This window comes from Centropristis striata, chromosome 16 (genome assembly GCF_030273125.1).
Source record: "Centropristis striata isolate RG_2023a ecotype Rhode Island chromosome 16, C.striata_1.0, whole genome shotgun sequence".
In the NCBI taxonomy this organism is placed as follows: Eukaryota; Metazoa; Chordata; class Actinopteri; order Perciformes; family Serranidae; genus Centropristis; species Centropristis striata.
The window spans coordinates 18,684,392-18,703,532 of record NC_081532.1 but is presented as its reverse complement, the minus strand read 5'-3'; the positions used below and the strand labels follow the sequence as shown (position 1 = coordinate 18,703,532).

Sequence of the window (19,141 nt, the reverse complement as noted above, 5' to 3'; positions counted from 1 at the left end):
GGTGATGGCAGAAAAACACACGGAAAATGAAATGGTGGTGACTTGAGCTAATGAAGATTTAATCACCTTAAGTGGGCATTCACGCCAAGAAAGTTGGCACTGGTGGAACCACAAGTTTTGAAACATCTGTCCCTAATGTGGTATTGTCAAGGTGAGAGGAATGCCATTCAAACTCACCACTGCCACCGAATTACCACACAGCAGTGGCTGAAACTATTATATTATTATATTCTGAACAAACCTGCAGTGTTGTTTTTAAGGAGTGTGACTGTAATCTGAGACAACAACAGGAAACATCCCCAAATTGGAAGTTTTTAAAGGAAATAAGGAGATGGACATCTTATAGCCAGGAAAACAAAATGAACCGAGGGCAAACCACAGTATGGACTGATGCCCACATTGAACCATGTTTTTAAGAAGCGGTTCTTTACCACTTAATGAACAGGGCAGGGATTAGATTAGTGCAAACAGGAATGAAAAGTCTATCATCAAAGTTACAGAAATGAGGTTTGATCAAATCCTGTTCATTTGGTCCATGATTTGTGATTAAACCTTTACAAAACATACTTTTCTTTGCTGCGGATGTAAGAAAATAATGTGTTGATGTGATTTACCTCAAGAAACTAAAACTACTTGTAAATTAGGATCATGAAAATATTAACACGGCGTCACCAACCTTTGTGTCTATATCTGTAGAAATTGAAAATACCGGTTCTCACTAGTGCAATATAAAATGCAATGCAGGAATATGGCAAATACATTTTCTGCATGACAATTATGTATACCAGCTCCAGTGTCTCTGTGAATCATTTGCTGCTGTTATGCATTTTTGTGTCAACTCCACACAAAAAAAACTGATTCAGACAGAAAATGTCTCACAGAAAATAATCAGACCGCTAATGTGATGCTAATGCTAGCTTTTGTGGCTATCCATGTTCTGACAGCAATATATAATGTTCGGAAGTGCTTTTCAGCAACATTAGCATCTACATTTGATCCCAGCTGCATGTAGTGTCCTTTTTATGCTTGTTGAGGTACCCATCTCGGTGTACGTTGTTCAATATCGGTTGTTGAAAGATTTCATTTATTAAGACGTTCCTCCATTTTGGTGCAGCAAGCTAGCTGCGACCTGGAGGTTGGAACAAATGATTTCATTGGTCATATATCTTATATTTTGGCAGGTGGAAATCCACAGAAGTTGAGGCCTGTCTGAAAATTTTTCTAATCAACTAAATTATTTTTACAGTGGTTTGCAAGTATCCATAAGAACCCACAAAATCAGCTTTTATACACTATCCGTGCTACTTCTTCAAACAAAAATTCATGCTTGGAGTAACAACGTTAACTCTCCATTATTGGCACATTTAATTAAATGTTAAAAACTGTTACCGGTATGGGAATTAAGACTACGAGTAAAATCTATCATGTTGTGAGTTAAAGTGGCACAACAGGCTGTTCAAAGTTGAAACAGCAGTCCAAATTTGCAATATGCGCCAGTTCTAACAAAGTCCTCTGGCAAATGTGAATTACGGATGTGAGACAATACTGGCAAAAAGGATAGTTTAATCAGCGTCCTCATAGGACAAAAAGTTTCCATTTAAGCAGTCATCCCCTGCACGTTGCAATCCACCATAATGTCAGAGATTATCAGTAGCAGCCTGTACTAATAAGATGAAACATGACGTGGCCTCCCTCTCCTTCTGTGGAATTGAAGGTGTTTCAGTGCCACAAGAGATGAAGATCTAGAACTGGTATTTCTGGTAACAGAAGTTATTACTACTTAATGTAACGTTATAATTTGATTCCGATTTGAATATTTTTGATGCTTGATGTAGGTTGAACAGACCAAAATGTTGTTAAATATTTCAGCTGTAAGTGAGACATTGTGCAGGAGTTCTTCCATTACCCATGATGCAACTAAATTCTCACTCATTTCAAACCCCGCACCTCTGGTTTGTAAAAAAAAAATAACCCAGATTACATCATCAGGGTTAAGTTTCAGAGCCACAATAATGGCAGACAATAATTCAGGCTGACCAGCACTCCTTGTGACTGAACTCTCTTTTAGACAATACATCCAACCGGATTAAGTTCCTCAGGATAAATAAAGTACAAATATATATTTGCAATTCTAAACTTAAAATTACCCAAAGGCATTTTCGGTCATTAAATCTGTTATTGGTCTGGTATTAATAACTTTGTATCAGCTCCAAAGTGTCAGATATGACACTCTGCTGAACAGATTGTCTGTGTCTTGCCTTACAGCTTGTGTGGTCATTGTCCCGCATCTTTTTAATGCTCGGGATGACAGATGAGTCGTTCTTGCAGCTTTCGAAGTTTTTCTCATAAACCAGCCTTTTTTCCTCTTTCTTTTAAGGCAGTGAGAGCGATGGAGATTATGTGTCGTGGCCTTGAGAGGAAACCTATGCCGCTACTTGTATAAACTGTAAAGTAATCTCACCGACGGGCTCCGGTTTCTCCCCCCTCGCAGACCTGTCGGCAAAACACGATCTGGCTGGATTTGGGAATGGAGTATGGGGGGGGCAGGGGGAGAGCTTATCTGATACTTTCCAAAAAAAGACCCCCACTGGCCCCCACTTCCCAAGGCAGGCAGAGACACCACATCTGGTAATACTGTAGGCACATTGTCCTTCCAGGTCTGTGGGTGAAGCTCGGGTTTCCTCAATATTTTCCCCCGGTGGATTCGGTTACCCAAAGGGCACTGCAAGAGGCTGACGGAGCAGCCAGCGTCACCAGACTTTTCTGATGAACCAAGGGTGTCTGGGATGAGCTGAAGGAGCTCTAAATTTAACCTCATTCATCTGGACTGTACAGGCGTGGCCCCCGCTCCTCTGTCCACACTGTTCTCAATGAAGAACGGAGAGATCGACTTTAGGTTTTTACTCATTCATTAAAGCCAGACTTTGAATAATCATTTGAAAATATGCAGCCTCTCATCTGGTGGGCGATAAGGGGCTGGTAGTTTTTCTGTAAGTTAAAATGTAGTCATGTATGCCCCCTGTAAGAGGAAATGAGCAACTGCAGTCTTAAACAAGCTGCTCACACTTCGATGGGACAATATTAGCCTATTTTTTTTCTTTTTTCCCCCCTCTCTTTAAAGGCAGAAAGTTAAATTATCTAGTGTCAGTTTCCCAAAAGCAGCATGCTTTTCTTTCTATAGTATATTGATTAACTTGTACTGGAAGGAGTCTACAGCCTGCTGATAGAGGAAGTGGGCTTTTTCTCATGTTGCACATTTCATTTTTGCTTTAATCTTTCTGCAGAGAAGAAACCACAGGTATATAGATACTTTAAGTATCAACAGAGCAGTGGTGATAGAAATATTCTGATGCCTTACTTAAGTAAAAGTACTAATACCACCCTGTGAAATGACTCCACTACAAGTAAAAGTACAAAAGTACCAGCATCAAAATGTACTATCAAAAGTAAAAGTATTTATCATGCAGAATGGCCCCACTCAGATTGTTTTATATATACTAAATATATGATAAGATTATTATTATTTATGCATTTATGTAAGCAGTGTTATAATGTTGTCATGATATGTCTTATTTTTACTACTTAATGTCATTTTGTGGTTTAATTTCTAAAAATACATAATCATTTGCATGTTTTTATGTTAAATTTTGATCTGAAAAGTAACTAAAGCTGGCAGCTAAATGTAGTGGAGTAAAAAGTATAAAATGTAGTGGAGTTGAAGTATAAAGTTACATAAATGGAAATTTTCAAGTACAAGTACCTCCGAATTGTACTTGAGCAAATGTACTTAGTTACATTCCACCACTGCAACAAATTAATAATAAAAAAATCTGCAAAGCTCAAAGGCACAAAGCGAAATAAAGCAAATATTTTGATGAGAAAAAGAAGAGCAAAGAGGACCCCAAAGTCAGATCATCTTTCCCAAACCTTGTTAACCCCTCTGTCTTATTTGGTCTCACCATCTGCCTTTTAGCTCCATTTCAGCCCCTCAGACTGGACAGACACCTGATCCGTCTCTATCGACTGGACTTCTCTATAAATACAAAGTATAAATGAATGAAGCGGAGCCTGGATCTGCTTTATGAAATCTACCGGAGCTCCCCTTTGGCCTGATAATGAGCAGCTGAGTTTGCAGCAGTTCACCTGGTTTCCAACCCTCATCTCACCTCTGATTTCTTCACCCAACCAGCTGTTCAGACGAGAGCGCCGTTAGCTCACGCTTCAATCAGGGGCAAATTGTGGTTTTTAATTACAAGTTTCACGGATGAATCGAGTAGCGTGTCAGATTTGATCGACCTCATTTACATGTACATTTTAGGAGTTTAATCGATGCTGTTAGCCAGAGTGATTTATAATGAGGGAGTAGGTTATCGGTTCAGTGCCCGAGTCCCAAGGACACTTCACGTGGCTCTGTTGATTGTTGTGAACATCAGAGCCATTATTGGGCTTTAGAGGATGCTGTGTAAATGTATTGTACTTTGATGTTCTAATAATGCTTAAAGATTTAAATATCTCTCCTTGTTTTTTTATGTTTGACAGGTTGTTGAATTGATCTCGAGTGCCATCGGTGATGTGGTTCAAGGAATCTACAGTGAGAATTCAATTCATGCTGAGGTAAAGCATCTATTCTAAGTGCTGATTTATTTGTATAGCACATTATATACATACTTTTACACACTTAAACTACAAATGGAAAGTAAGATAAACCGCAGAAATGTATATTTTTAAAGGATTTTTTGTCTTTAAGGGGTAAATTACAGACATACAGTCATGGAAAAAAATATTAAACCAAACTTTTTCTTCAGTTTCTTGTTCATTATAATGCCTGGTACAACTAAACAAAAATAACCAAAATTATTATCAAGAAAACCATGGAAAATGACTAAATATCAGCTCTTAAATTAAACTCTTATGAGCTATTTTTTGTTGTTATCATTATATTTGTCCAAACAAATGTACCTTTAGTTGTACCAGGCATTAAAATGAACAAGAAACTGAAGAAAACAAGGGAGGTCTAATATTTTTTTCCATGACTGTATTTACACAGTAATTGTATCTGTTTACTACACAGCTCGGTTGTGCAATCATCTGATGTGAAGCTTGTTTTGTTTGCTCACTTGTTTTATAATTATTTGTCTTCAAACTTTATTTGAATTGCATTGTACCTGCTTTTAACTTGCTGTCTTTGTTTTATATAGCCTTATAGATTGTGATTTCATGTGGTCTTATAGGAAGCACTTTAGCGTGAAAAGTGCTAAATAAATAAAGTTGTTATTATTATTATAATTTATGACGTTTTCCATAATTCCCAGGAAAAGATCAAAACCAAAAATTAATTCATACTGTGCATCCAAAGATTTAGTTGCCATTGGGGTCCAAAAGGTATTAAAACACATCAGTGTCACTGGTTGACATGTTTGTGTAGTTATTTTCTTCATGGAGTGTATAACATAAGTGGGCGTAGCCAATGTGACATCACGTTTCTGGTCTACAAAGTTTCGCCAACAACATAACCCTTTATCAGTGGAATTCATTAAAAACCCACAAGAAAATAGAGTTTTTAGTTTTTATGTTAAAGTGGTTGAGGTTGGCTTGTGTTTAGATCATCAGGACATAAAAGTCAAATACTGCTATGAAAAAAACTTTATGAATCTTTATGAATAATACATTATGAAAGAGTCTTTTTCAGTCTTAGAACTGTCTACAGTAAGGAGTGAGGAGTTTCTTTACCTGAGACAAAGTTTCACTTCTGACATCTTCTATTGTCTGTTTATTCTAGAACATGCTTAAGGACTAATTAACATTTTATAATGGAGATTTTAGCTGAACTGTTTCTCTTTTATCAGGTCTGTCAAATATAAATAAAACAAGATGAGATAAGATGTTCCTTTATAAATCCCAAAACGGGGAAATTTCCAGTGTTACAGCAGCAAAAATAAAATAAATATAAAATGAATTACAATTTATGGTAACGCTTTATAATAAGGTCCTTAATAACCATTAATTAACAAGTAATAAGGCATTGTTCTCGCCTTAGATCCGGTAGTTGCAAAAAGCATAGTTAACTTATAGTTAACTTATAATAGATGAGCAATAAAGTATATTTTAATATCAATAAGCAAACAAAATAAGATTAATAAAGGCATGGAAAAGACATAATGGGTGGGTCATGGGTGTTTGTAATGCCATTATTAACACTTATATAAGCTTATAAACACACAATAATGTTAATAAGCATCTTGTAAGGACTTACAAGGGCCTTATTACTTGTTAAATAATGGTTATTACAAGGACCTTAATATAAAGCCCAATTTATTCATCTAAGCAATAAGAAATTTAGAATTAGGAACTTTAAATACAATATAGACAGACTCAACAAATAACTGTGTAAAATAAGTTAAATCGCTGTTACTCTCCGGTGCACAGCCGGTTACATACTGACATATAAAATCACAGAGCAAGGAGGGGTTGTTTGGACTGAGGGCTTCTGATGAGCTCTGTGGGAACTTTGAAGTTGTACAGCAGCAGCACTGTGACCTCAGGCCTGCCGGGTCTCTGCCTCTATTTGCTCTGCAGGAGAATAGTCCCACTGATGGGATAGACGCGGCGGCATGGGAGGAGCACGCGTTCCTGTCCCACGGGGCACTGCTGGCCAAGAGCTGTCAAGCTGCGATGCAGCTCGCCAAACACGACAAGGAGTCACAAAGATTGGCCTTCAAGTATGGCAAGCACCTATCGCTGGGCCACAAGGTAAGTCCAATCTGAACGTCCCACCCACCTCACAGCAAATGGCAGTGAAGATGGTCTTTGGACGATAAATCAATAAGGGTCAACTGGACTACTTTTTGAGATAATCACAGTTGAATGTCTCGGTTAAAAGGCCCTGAAAATGCTTTTTTCAGTCAAGTTTTTACTTCTCTTGTAAAGTTTCATGAGACTGTTTTCTATCATTTTATACAGTGAGGTCAAGTTTCAAAAAATGCTCTCACTAAAATTAAACGCACAGTTAATAATTGTTCTCATTGAAACGACAACAGTCTCAGCTTTACAGTCAATTTATGCTATTCCAAGACTGTTTAGGGACCCCTGTGTGCAGAATACAATAGATGAAAATAACGCTGTAGTGGCACTTTCTAGGAATGTGTTTAAGCTGTCACTTAAGTGGTAGGAGCTGATCCATTTTTATTTCTGACATTCTCTACATTCACTACACAGCATGAAATGAGTCATAGCCTTACCGGTCCGTTGATTTGTTCTTCAGTTATTCAGCGATCAAAGAAAACCACAACATCCGTGTCGTTGTACATAGTAAAAATTCACAAAAAGAACTTAACACCTGGTCAAAAAAACATTCACCATGACGCTCCTGATCACTTCCAACTCCCCATCCAACACCTGTGCATCCTGCCCAAAATAATTACAAAACTCCACCCGTAACCACAAATATTTGCAGAATATAAACAAACAATAAATTCATTCATCTAACATACTACATACTACTAATAAATACTTGTTCTTTGAATTCTATACATTATTTTAAAAATTCTGATTACCTTACTTAGATTTTACTAATATAAGTCCTTACAATCTAAGAAGACTGATAAAAATGGATTCTACAAACACCTTTATTCTGCATGAAAAAAGGATAGTTTTTGCCCCAAACCTTATGGGTTTCACATAAAGTAAGCATGTCTAGGTCAAAGGACCCCTTTGAAAATATCCATGCCAGTTTTTCTCAATAGGGAAATAATAAATTTAGCCTAACTTTGGAGCATTATTTAACCCCTTCCTGACAAGATATCATTATATCCTTGGTACCAAAATATTACTAGTCTTGGCACCATCCACTACAGCCTTTAAGCCAGGGATGGGCAACTGGAGGCCCAGGGGCCGCATACGGCCTGCATCCTCACTTGAAGTGGCCCTCAGTACAACTACATGCATTTGAGCATGAAATCTTAAAAGTGCAGTGTAAAAATGCACAAAATTACTTCTTGCAATTAATGTTGGTCTGCTGTTCTTGCACTGGAAAAAAATCACAGTAAGTGGTTATTTTTTATTTGCTTCAAACCTTTTGTATTCCTATTTATACTGTTATACATGCATTTGAGCATGAAATATGTTAAGTTACAGCACTGTTAACATATTTAAAATTGCAGTTTCATCATATCTGGTTAAGTGCACTGTCCTATATTGTGGCCCCCTCCAGCATTTAAGTTGCCCATCCCTGCTTTAAACCCACTATGGCCACTGAGGGACAGAAAAACGGCAGAGGATTTACTTTACATTAGATCAAAATAAAGGAATAAATGGGCAGATGGGCATTATTTTAGTTAAAAAGTGTCGATTTGTCTTTTTATCACCCACTTTAGCAGTGTTTTGATCCCTGCCAGTACTCTGAATTTAAGTGCCCAAGTGTCTTATTATCCTCACATCAGAGACAAACATACATGTGATGTGAGTGCACCACATAATGCAGATGCTCAAACATTTGTCAAGGTTCAGAGGCTGAATCTTATTGGTGCCAGGCTAAAAAGTCAGTCGCAGTGCCGTGTCGGTACGTCCTCTCCTGCTGTGGCTCCCTGTAGCTGCCTGTCTGCGGACCTCGCTGGCTACAGGGGATCTCAGCATGGGAGGAAACAGAAATGAGCTCTTTGAAGGACAAACGCCCTCATCAGGCTAGCTGTGTGTCTTTCAGCACACTGGTCATGGTGACGCTCATTAACAGCATCACTCCCCAGAGGTTGGGTAGGCAGATTTCACACTCACCTGTTCATGTTCTCTTCACTGGGTGGGTTTAATTGTTGCCTCATTGACCTATGTGCTCTGCCTTCGCTAGCTGAACTCTGACCTGCAGCCGTTTGTGAAAAGCAGCGTGGGAGAGCCCGTGTCGTTCAGTTTTAGCGCCGCCCCGGTGGTTTTCCACCGTCAGCTCGTCGGCCAGGAGAGATGGCGTCAGCAGCTGCAGCAGGTATGGCCATTTTTGTATATTTTAGGGGGACAGAGAACATATAGGGGGAGACAGCAGGTCAGCAGTGGATGCCACATAGAAGCGGTGTACATCATCTAGAAGCTGGGAACCTGAAATGAATGTAATGCAACTCAGCACTGTGTGTCAAGTTGTTCCAGTCATTCATCTTTAAACTTTTTATTTTCAATTTTTAACTTTGGTTCAAGTTTTTAAATGCACACTTAGACTTGGTGCTAAATGAAACCATTTTGACCACTCAAGATTTGATAAAAATGGTCAAAAATCCCTCCAAAATAACAGATTAATACACTAGGTCCATAACCCTTAATAGGGCACTCATTGAAATACTTGCAAATTCCAAATTTCAACCCGAGAGAATATTGGAGGATATTACATACTGCCAGAATGTGTAGAAAAAAACATACGAAAATAATATTTTGAGAAAAAAGTTTACGAGATTAAAGTGGCAAATCTACGAGAAAAAATGCACAGATTAAAGCGGTGAATTTGGGAGAAAAAAGTTACTTTTTTCATACTTTTTTCTCGTAAATCTGCAACTTTTTTCACGCAGATTTGCCACTTTAATCAAGTAAATTTGCAACTTCTTTCTCGAAATATTACCTGAAGTTACCAAATATAGTTCTTTGCCTGATAAAGGGTTAAGGAAAACCATAGGAAAACCATCATTTTGGGGATTTCTGCAGGAATTTCATTACTTTTCGGTGATTTCATGGCGAGCAGTCTTGAAACTGTCAAGTTTCAAAAAAATGATCTCACTACAAAGAATGGCTACTATGGGAACTAACGTCATCAAATATTGAATCCTCAGCTTTCCAGTGATACCTGATTTAATCCTTTGGTATCACTTCATATACATTAAGGGCAAAAATGTCTGACCAAAACTTTTAATCAACTTCAATCCTGATCAAAATTACCAATTATTAAAATATTTTTGGCATTTTAACCATTTAAATGCCAGTTTAATGTTGAAGTCACTGTTAAAACAAAATGTAAAGTTATTTTCCATATAATAAATTATGGGGGCAGGGACATTTTTTTTATTAAAGTCTTGGATATGTTGAAATTAGCAACAACATTGATTTTGATGCATTATTAGTTTTTGTGAGTCAGACTTAAAAGTTGGTTCATGCTAAAATGTGCTGTTTGTAAGTTCTTAAATTTCATTAAATTGTGCCTGGGTAATGTAACTGATAATTGCTCTTTCTTCTCTGCAAGGTGACAACACTGAGAAACCAACTAGATTACTCAAAGGTAAGACTTTATGTATTCCTCTGTATAGAATCTGCCTTTTCACAAACTTCGCAATGTTGCATAAATGTTCTGCTCTTTACCAGTGCAGCGGTTTCCATTTTCTTCATGTTCATTTTTTTTTTTTACTAAGATAGCTCAATTTTCCATTGTTTTATCTGAACATTTTCACCTGTTTACTCATTGACACAGCATCCGATAAAGCCATGAAAGAGAAACAGGACGTCTTCTCACTGTAACCTATATCAAAGTTGAGAAATAATCTTCCCAAAGTCATGTGTGAGGGAAGAGGGGGGGCCGACAGGGTGCAAGAAGAGACTGGAGCTACAGAGGAGGGGTCTGATGGTGTTGTGGGGGTTATCTAGTCCCGTCTGAAACCAGAGCAGGAAGGATTAGTTACCGAGGCCTATTTGCGGAGGAGACACCGAGGCTCTGAGACAGTGGCATTGTGAGAGAATCTCCTTCAGCAGACCTGTCGGAAAGGGGACATGGAGAGAAGTTCGAAGGGAAGGAGAGATGAGGGGACACAAGGAGGAAAGCTGAGAGCAGGACGGATGGAGGGATGAAATTTTGGGGAGGGAAAAAGAAAAAACCTTGCACACACGAGAGTAAAACTTTATTTTGATTCAGCAGTAAGATTTTTTTTTTTAAACGCCTAATAAGAGGAACTTTTTGTACATTTCTGACATCTACAGATTGTCTACATGAAGACATTCTACATTTAGAATGTGCTTTTACTCTATTAACTCTGATAAATAACCATAAATGTTTTCAGGAACTCCCATTTTTGCAGTTTTGCAGATGTATAGCTGATCACTTAGGGAGAATGAGAGTCCAGATTGGGTTGAGGGGAATAATATTTGGAGACATCAATATTTTACATTAATAGAATAAGAAAAAGTAACTTCACTGGTGACAGTTACTCCACCCATCATTGCATCCTACACAACAAGGTGGGATTGGCACCTTTATCTGTGAGACGAGACATGCACTGGTTCCTCTTCATTTATAAAGTCTTGATAGGCGACATGCCATCATACCTCAGCACTTTATTAAACTGGTCACATAGTAACTATCCAACACGCTCTAGTGATTAATGCTTAATGATTAATGCTCAATGTTCCCCGGACAAATACTGAATTTGGAAAAACTGCTTTCAGTTTTTCTGCTGCATCTACCTGGAACATCTTACAACATTCACTCAAACTCAACACAATTATAACTATGGGCCAGTTTAAAACTATGATAACCAATAACTCTGCCTTTCATGGTAACTGTTTTTAATGTTTTTGCATGTGTTTTGTCTGTACTGTTTTGTGTTTTCTCTGTTATCTCGACATCATTGCAAATGAGGGGTTGCCCTCAATGATTCCTTGAGAAAATAAATAAAGGATAAATAAAAATGAAATTAAATGAACTTAATAAGAGAAGTAGGATGACATACTTTTACCCTCCAGCAGCTTTAAGTCATTTAAAAATGGCTGAAACTATAAAAGGAAGGAAGAAACCTTTCCTACAAGTTTCATAAAAGGCAGGCCTGTGATTTTTCCAGAATCCTTCTGACAAACTAATACTACTAATAATACATTTGTGATAAGCTTCACCTGTATATTAATGATAGAATTGCACATAACGGAGTTTGAAGCTGTAAAGAAAATAGAATCAGGTTCTTATAGAAGGAACAGTGTGAATGTGTGGGGTTACCTAACATGCAAACAGAGGAGAATAGAGGAACATTAAGTTATTGCAGAACAAAACAAGGTGGAGAAATACAATGCTGTGGAAAAATAATAATTTCTAAATTAAATTAGCAGCCAGGGTGATGCAGAGTTCGACACCTGCAGTTTTTGTAAAGAAGGAAGGCCTACGGGAACTTCCACCTCCAGAATTTATGAGGTAAAACGCCCTCAGCAAAAAGATGTCCCAACACAACAGCAGAGAGGCACCAACGCCCAAACTCACTCAGACTGAATACTTCAGCTGTTGGCTGAGGCTGATCCCACTTGATGTTTTCCACTTCCTGGTGTATGACATCTATATGTTGTGTGTCCTCAAGTCCAAGGCCTTGTTTACACAGACAGGCAGACTTTTTCTGTAGAATTTTGTCTCCTAAATGTACTAATTACTTGGTTTTCTTTTAAAGAGGAAGTTAAGAATACATTAAAAGAACAAGGGGAGTATAAATATCTTAAATGAACAACACATTCTGCAAATATATTGTAAATAAGTACATACCCATACATACAGTTTATATCAAGTACATAAATATGCATGTACATACACATGTATGTGTATATCCACATACTAAAACAATTAATATCAACCTATAACACTATGGGAGGGGCAGGGTGGAGAAAGCATGATGGCGTGTCCTCCAGGGTGCCCTTAAAGTAGTGAAAATGTGATGAAGTGTCCTCTAGGGTGTCTTTAAAATAGAGAAAACATGATGAAGTGTCCTCTAGAGTGTCCATAAAGTAGAGAAAATGTGATGACATGTCCTCTAGAGTGTCCTTAAAGTGGAGAAAATGTGATGACGTGTCCTCTAGAGTGCCCGCCCCCCTTGGGGACCCATGTTAAGAAAAAAACATGCTATAAAAACATGCTAAAGTTCTCTATACAGTGGCCTACAGACTTGCCAACATGCTAAAAAACTGTGCACACTGTGCCTGGGTCCATCAGTCTCTCCCACTGAAACATCAACTCATACAATGGCACTGAGCTGATGGTACAGTGAATGAATGACATGAATATACTAAGTGCTGAGATGATGAGAATGTATCTTTTCTGTTTACTATTTATTGAGATGAGATGATGAGAATGTATCTGTTATTTACTATTTATTATGCTTTTTTACGAGTCCAGTACATGAGTGTATTGAATTTCATTGTATTTCTGTGCAATGACAAATAAATCTAATCTCATAATGGTTCAGAACATGGAGGAAAATATACACATTTTTGAAAGATTGGAAGATATGCCAAGATTTCTAATTTTCAACAAACTGACACAAATATTTATAAACATTCAAAAAACAATCCCTCCCAATAAAACAACATCCTCTGCAAAAGAAAAAATATAATAAAAATATATATTTACACACACAAAGATAAAAACAGTAAGGTAAAAACTGAATGTATATATATGTATGTATTTTTTTGGACCAATTTATATTAAAAACAATATCAAATAGTCTTATTGTAATAGTTATTGAATTTGTTTTAAATTCGATATAATGACAAAAATCTAATTGGAAGTCAAATCATTCACATATATAGTCAGTCACACTGAAACATAAAAGACAGACATGAAAATCATGCAAGAAATGTTCGTTTTGGCCCTTTGCACTTCAATGTATTACCTGGATTGTAGAAAAACTGTGCAGCCGTGCTGTGATCTGGTGCCATAATTATTGCACTGAAAAGACAGGAGAGAAGTGAAATGCCTGTGTAGAACCTACACAAATACAAAACTCAGTATTTTTCTCTTCTCATCATTAAAGATGGCCTGCCAGTTTTTAAAACACAGCTCACAGTGATGAGTCTGAAATATTTCCCTTGTAGTTAAATGTAGTAAGCTGCCTCCAGTGGTGCCGGGGGCAGCATGCAAATACCTGCCTGTGTTATACAATGTGTTTTTTTCTGTCATTAAAAGAAAAATCTACTTACTTTAATAGTCCTTTACGCTAACTTTCCCTGTTTGTCAGCCTGACAGCTGGATTGTATCAGGAGTGACACAAATGTGACAAACTAACGTGTGTTTTCATCCCTCCGCAGCTTTTGGCAACAGTTAAGTCGGAGAAAGGCGTGAGCTCAGCGGTGGACTTATGCTGTTACCATAGCAACAAGGCTCTGGAGGCCATCCAGGCTTTCCCCTCCTCCGAGGCTCGATCCGCCTTGGAGAACATCGCCTCCGCCGTCACCAAATTTTGACCTGGACTTGCACACGTACACACACACACACACACACACACACACAGATTGTGTCTTTGTCTGCAGAGGCAACAGGACGAGATTCACTGAGCAGCTGACACTTACGAGACAAATGAACTTGTTTTAAACCAGGTGCTGGTTCGTGTCTGGAGAAACTGCTCTGTTCTGCATCTGAAATGCACTGGCTGTACCCATAAATGGTCATCATTAAAAAAAAGAATAAAAACACATTACTTCAGCATCATGTCATGCATTGTGTTGGCTCTGATACATCCCCGTCCTCTCTGCCGTGCGGAGGAAACATCACGCCAAGCTGCATTTAAAAACCTGGCACTTTATTACCACCTTCCTTATCAGCAAAGGCACATACCAGGCAGAACGTAATTTAAGATGTTTTGAAGAACTGTTATTGTCATCTGGAAAATGCGGCATGAACGGCAAATGATGCACCGAGCAGCACTTGTTCTAACAAAGTTTCATTTTTTTAGAATCACCCGGGCTCACCCCACTCATTACTGCACACCTCAGATGTTGCTGAAATCATAGCTGCTGGATGTAGTGGGTGTTTGCCAAATTAAAGAGCAGTTCCAATCCTGTTGTAAAAATGTCTCAAAGTCATGTTCTACCAGGTGTGTACCTCTGCTGATAAGCACAGCTGCAAAAAAAGTCTTTCTAATGGAGTTTGGCGTGATATTCTCTCAACCGAGGGGGGAAGGGGCATGAATCAGGAGTAATGTCATCTATGTTGCCTTATTATGTCTGTCCCTATGCCTGTGTATGCAATCCAAGTCAACCCAGGGGCGGGGAAAGGTCACACAGCCTCTCCCCTTGGCCCAGCCAGCCAGCGCATTGAAGCTCCGCCAAGCAGTAATTATTAATGAAGAGACCTGAGCAAATGGACAGGAAATGCAGAGGTATTGATTGGGCCGGCTGCCCTGCTCTAAGCCGTACAGGCTGGCGCCAGCCTGGTGGCCTGTGGTTTCCCAGGCTGCTGTCTGCGGAGGGGGGGACGGCCAAGGTGTGAAACCAGGCCACCGCTGGCAGCTGTCTGTCACATCCAGGCCACACCTGAAGGACAGAGTGCAGGAGACAGGACGAGGGAAAACAGAGGACTGAAGGTTCACAGCTGACAGAGAGGATTCTGTGTGGTCCTGGAGAACGGCAGTACATGTTGGTACCACATCAGAGCGGGTCTTGGAGGCTTGAGACTGAACCGCCGTATACAAATAATGGTTAAATATTTGACTTGATGCCTCAAAAAGCGTTTTACTTCAGGACCGGTCTAGTTTATAATGTCAGGATTAACTGCAGGGTCCACAGGAAGCCAGCTTTTTAATAATTTTCCACATCATCCTCACAACACAACAGACAAATATACAAATTATACATATTGTGTACAAGGTGCCGTCGTCCTGCCCAGTCTGCCTCCTACCCCCCACCCCATGTCACTAATATTATGTTTGTTTGCAATGGTAGAAATTGATCTGTCCACGCTGTAGACTGTAAATGTCAATTTGATTTAATATATACACTATAATGTTAATTTAGGACATATTATGCTGTAATTATCAACATTCTATAGTATAGCATTTTCTTTTATTCTTGGACATCCTATATGTCATCCTCCATGTCATTTTTGGACATGTGTAATAATATGTATCCACAGATTGTAACACAGCCATTTTTGCCTTTTTGGTCATGTTAAAAGATGACCCCTTCTTGACATAATAATAATATAGTGTTTTTATGTCATTTTTGTACATGTCATGCTATAATATGTATATATGACATTCACAGCCCCCAGAGGATGAATCAAACTAAAGCTAACAAGCTAAACTGAGATGTAAAAAAACTGATAGCTGTTAAACATCAGCATGTGAGCATGTCAGTATACACTAACTTTGGTATTTGAAGGGACAGTTCACCTCAAAATAATAAATAATTACTGTATTTTCCCTCTAACATTTAGTTCTATTTATCATTCTAGATTGCTTGCTGTGAGTTGCAGAGTGTTGGGAAAAATTAACTGTAGAAGTCGGCTTTCTTCCAAATATAGTGGAACTAGATGGTAGCTTGTGGTGCTCAAAGCAACAAAATATACATTTAAACAACTCAACAATGTAACTTTCCAGTAATCATGACCCTGCTTTCCTCAAGATTGTCAACAGACCTTGTTGTGAGCAATTTCTTGTAAGATATATATTAGAATGAAAATGGTTCCTTCATGAATCTGCAAACAAGCCAAATAGTTCTATTATATTCAAGAAGGTGGACATCTCCAACACTCTGCAGTCTAGACTGATAAATAGCACTACAGGTTAGAGGAAAATGAATGTGTTTTTTATTTAGGGGGTGAATTTTCCTTTTAACTTAACCACAAACTCTCATTGTAGGCTCTTAGTCTTGTTTAGTGAATGGTTTGCCACAAAAAGCTTCTGCAGGACTTACAGTTGCATTCAAATTGCCCCATCTAAAGAAAGTTGTAGCCCCGTCCCGTCTGTAAAACAATGATTCACAGAGTGAAAGTTTGGTTAAAAATATCTGTGAGTATAGCTATTTTTCAAGCCTCTTGTTTACATGTCGGTCAAAATTATCTAAACAGTAATATTTTTGCATGTGGCAGAGCAGTAGAGGTGGAGAACTGGACTCTGAGAACTGGTGGTGAGATGTGGATGTGGAAGGAACAGAGGGTTGTATGAGGGGGAAGGGAGACATGATGGTCTGAAGTGCAAAAGATGATGTGGAGTGAACTATTTGAAAAACAAGCTCCTGTCTGTTGCTGCCTTGTCCGTCCACTTCCTCTACTGTTTTGGTTTCCGCTGCTTGGGCTTCCTGGGTACAGCGAGGTACAGCATGTGCCAGGGAAAGCCTCCGGCTCTTCATGAAATATTTATCCTTGCCGTGAGGAGACATGAGGAAAGTTACATGGAAAGTTAAAAGGACCAAACATGGAAGAAGGCTGGGGCACAGCCAGAATGACAAATATAGTTACTAAACAGAACTTTTTCAACAGATGAGGTCTGGCCTTAGCAATGAAACTGTTGCTCAGATGTTCCCAGTAGAAATCAACCAGGCGCTACAGAAGAGGATTTGATGGGATGAGGGTTTTTGTTTTCGAGGAAAACATTTCTTTGAGCTAAATGTTTAATGTAGAAGAGAAACTTTTTTTTCCTTCCCTGACAACATTGCTATTGCCAGCATGAATCTTTTTGATATCTCAAATGAAGAGTAGGCCGAGGAAGGAGAGAGGTTTGTCAGCTTTATGTCCTGCACAGCAGAAACCTGACTCTGTGTTTGCTTACAGTTCCCAGTTTGACAGTCTTGGGTATCATGAAAGCAGGAGTTGGCAAGACGATAAGTTTACATGCAAAACATGAAGTGGGTAACAGCGGGTCTAGTGTGCCCGGCCCAGACGATGAGTGCTGTAATTACAGCAGGGTCCAGTGGAGAGAGTCGGTCAGCACAGATTCCATTACACACACACACACACACACACACTTACAAACACAGCTGTGGATGTCGGGGACAGAACGACTGTCAGACTGTGAGTTTGACAGAAAAAAGACACAGTGTTCTTGGACCTGAAAAAGAAAATTCTATATTAGGTTTAGCTAATACCAAATATTTTAAACAGTTTTTGTGGTGACATTCTGTAATTTTAATCATTTTGATGTGGTACCAATGAATTATTCAGATCGTCTAGTTTCATATTTTACCAGCAGTAACTAAGTGAATTTATTGAAGTACTGTACTGAATATGTGTAAGTGTATGTTACATGAAAAAACATGATACATTTAAAATGATTCGACATTTTTCTCAAATTAAACCTCATAACAGTATATTAAGTTAAAATGAGCCCTACCTTGAGAAAATTGAATGGCTGCTTTCATAAATGCATCAATAAAAATATTCCAATAATATATTTAGAATCTACAGTCATGGAAAAAAAGTATTAGACCACCCTTTTTTTCTTAAATTTCTTGTTCATTTTAATGCCTGGTACAACTAAAGATACATTTGTTTGGACTAATACAATGATAACAACAAAAATAGCTCATAAGAGTTTAATTTAAGAGCTGATGTCGAGTCATTTTCCATGGTTTTCTTGATAATAATTTTGGTTATTTTTGTTTAGTTGTACCAGGCATTAAAATGAACAAGAAATTGAAGAAAAAGGGTGGTCTTGTAATTTTTTCCATGTCTGTATATAACAATCAATGAGTGGGTCCATAATGAGTACTTTTACTTTCGATACTTTAAGTACATTTTGTTGCTGATACTTTTGTACTTTTACATCAGTAAGTTTTGAATGCATAACTTTTACTTGTAGTGCAGTAATTCTGCAGAACTATTTAGAACTATTTCTTAAGTGAAGGATCAGAACATTGCTCCCACCACTGCTTACCAGTATCTTTTCTCTAGCTTTTAAAAATAACATTCTTCTAAAATAAACTGTAGGTTTTAAAGTTTGTATGTACTTTGTTCAGTATGGGATCTTCACCAAGCCCACGAGGATGGATGGCATGACTGGCTACAGTACACTGGAAATGATTTGGTTCTTACCAAGATTTTTTTTTTTACAGAAAAAAACTTGGATTTAGAAGTGTTAGATAATTTATCTTGTTTTTAGAGTTAATTTCTTATTTTAAGTGTTCAATTTATTTATACATTTGCATTGTATGGCAGCAGATATGGATCAGTGTTTGCCTGGTAATTTTCGCACTGTTACATTAAAAATAGTGTCAATATTTGTTCACCCTGCTCGTGACTGCTCACTCTTTGTTGCATATGAAGGGTGTTCGCCAAACTGAAAAGCTGTTCCAAATCAGTTGGGAAAATGTCTCCAAGGCTTGTTTTGTAAATAAGAAAGGAGGGGAAAAAAGGTTTTTAAAACAGGTTTCAAGTTATTAATTGTCATACCAACCATATATAAAGATATGCAGAGGTAAAAAATTGCCTTCTCAGGACCAG

General features: G+C 38.1%; 1 protein-coding gene across 1 annotated transcript in view; it reads left to right on the top strand.

The window, feature by feature from the left end:
• Positions 1-14,402, top strand: part of pdss2 (prenyl (decaprenyl) diphosphate synthase, subunit 2) — a 36,100-nt gene extending 21,698 nt beyond the window's left edge. Inside the window, exons 4-8 of the mRNA XM_059352657.1 lie at positions 4,540-4,614; positions 6,577-6,750; positions 8,840-8,971; positions 10,208-10,243; positions 14,014-14,402. Coding sequence (XP_059208640.1) covers positions 4,540-4,614; positions 6,577-6,750; positions 8,840-8,971; positions 10,208-10,243; positions 14,014-14,169 — 573 coding nt within the window. The 3' untranslated portion in view covers positions 14,170-14,402. The remainder of the gene's footprint in view (positions 1-4,539; positions 4,615-6,576; positions 6,751-8,839; positions 8,972-10,207; positions 10,244-14,013) is intronic.
• The last annotated feature ends 4,739 nt before the right edge of the window (positions 14,403-19,141 follow it).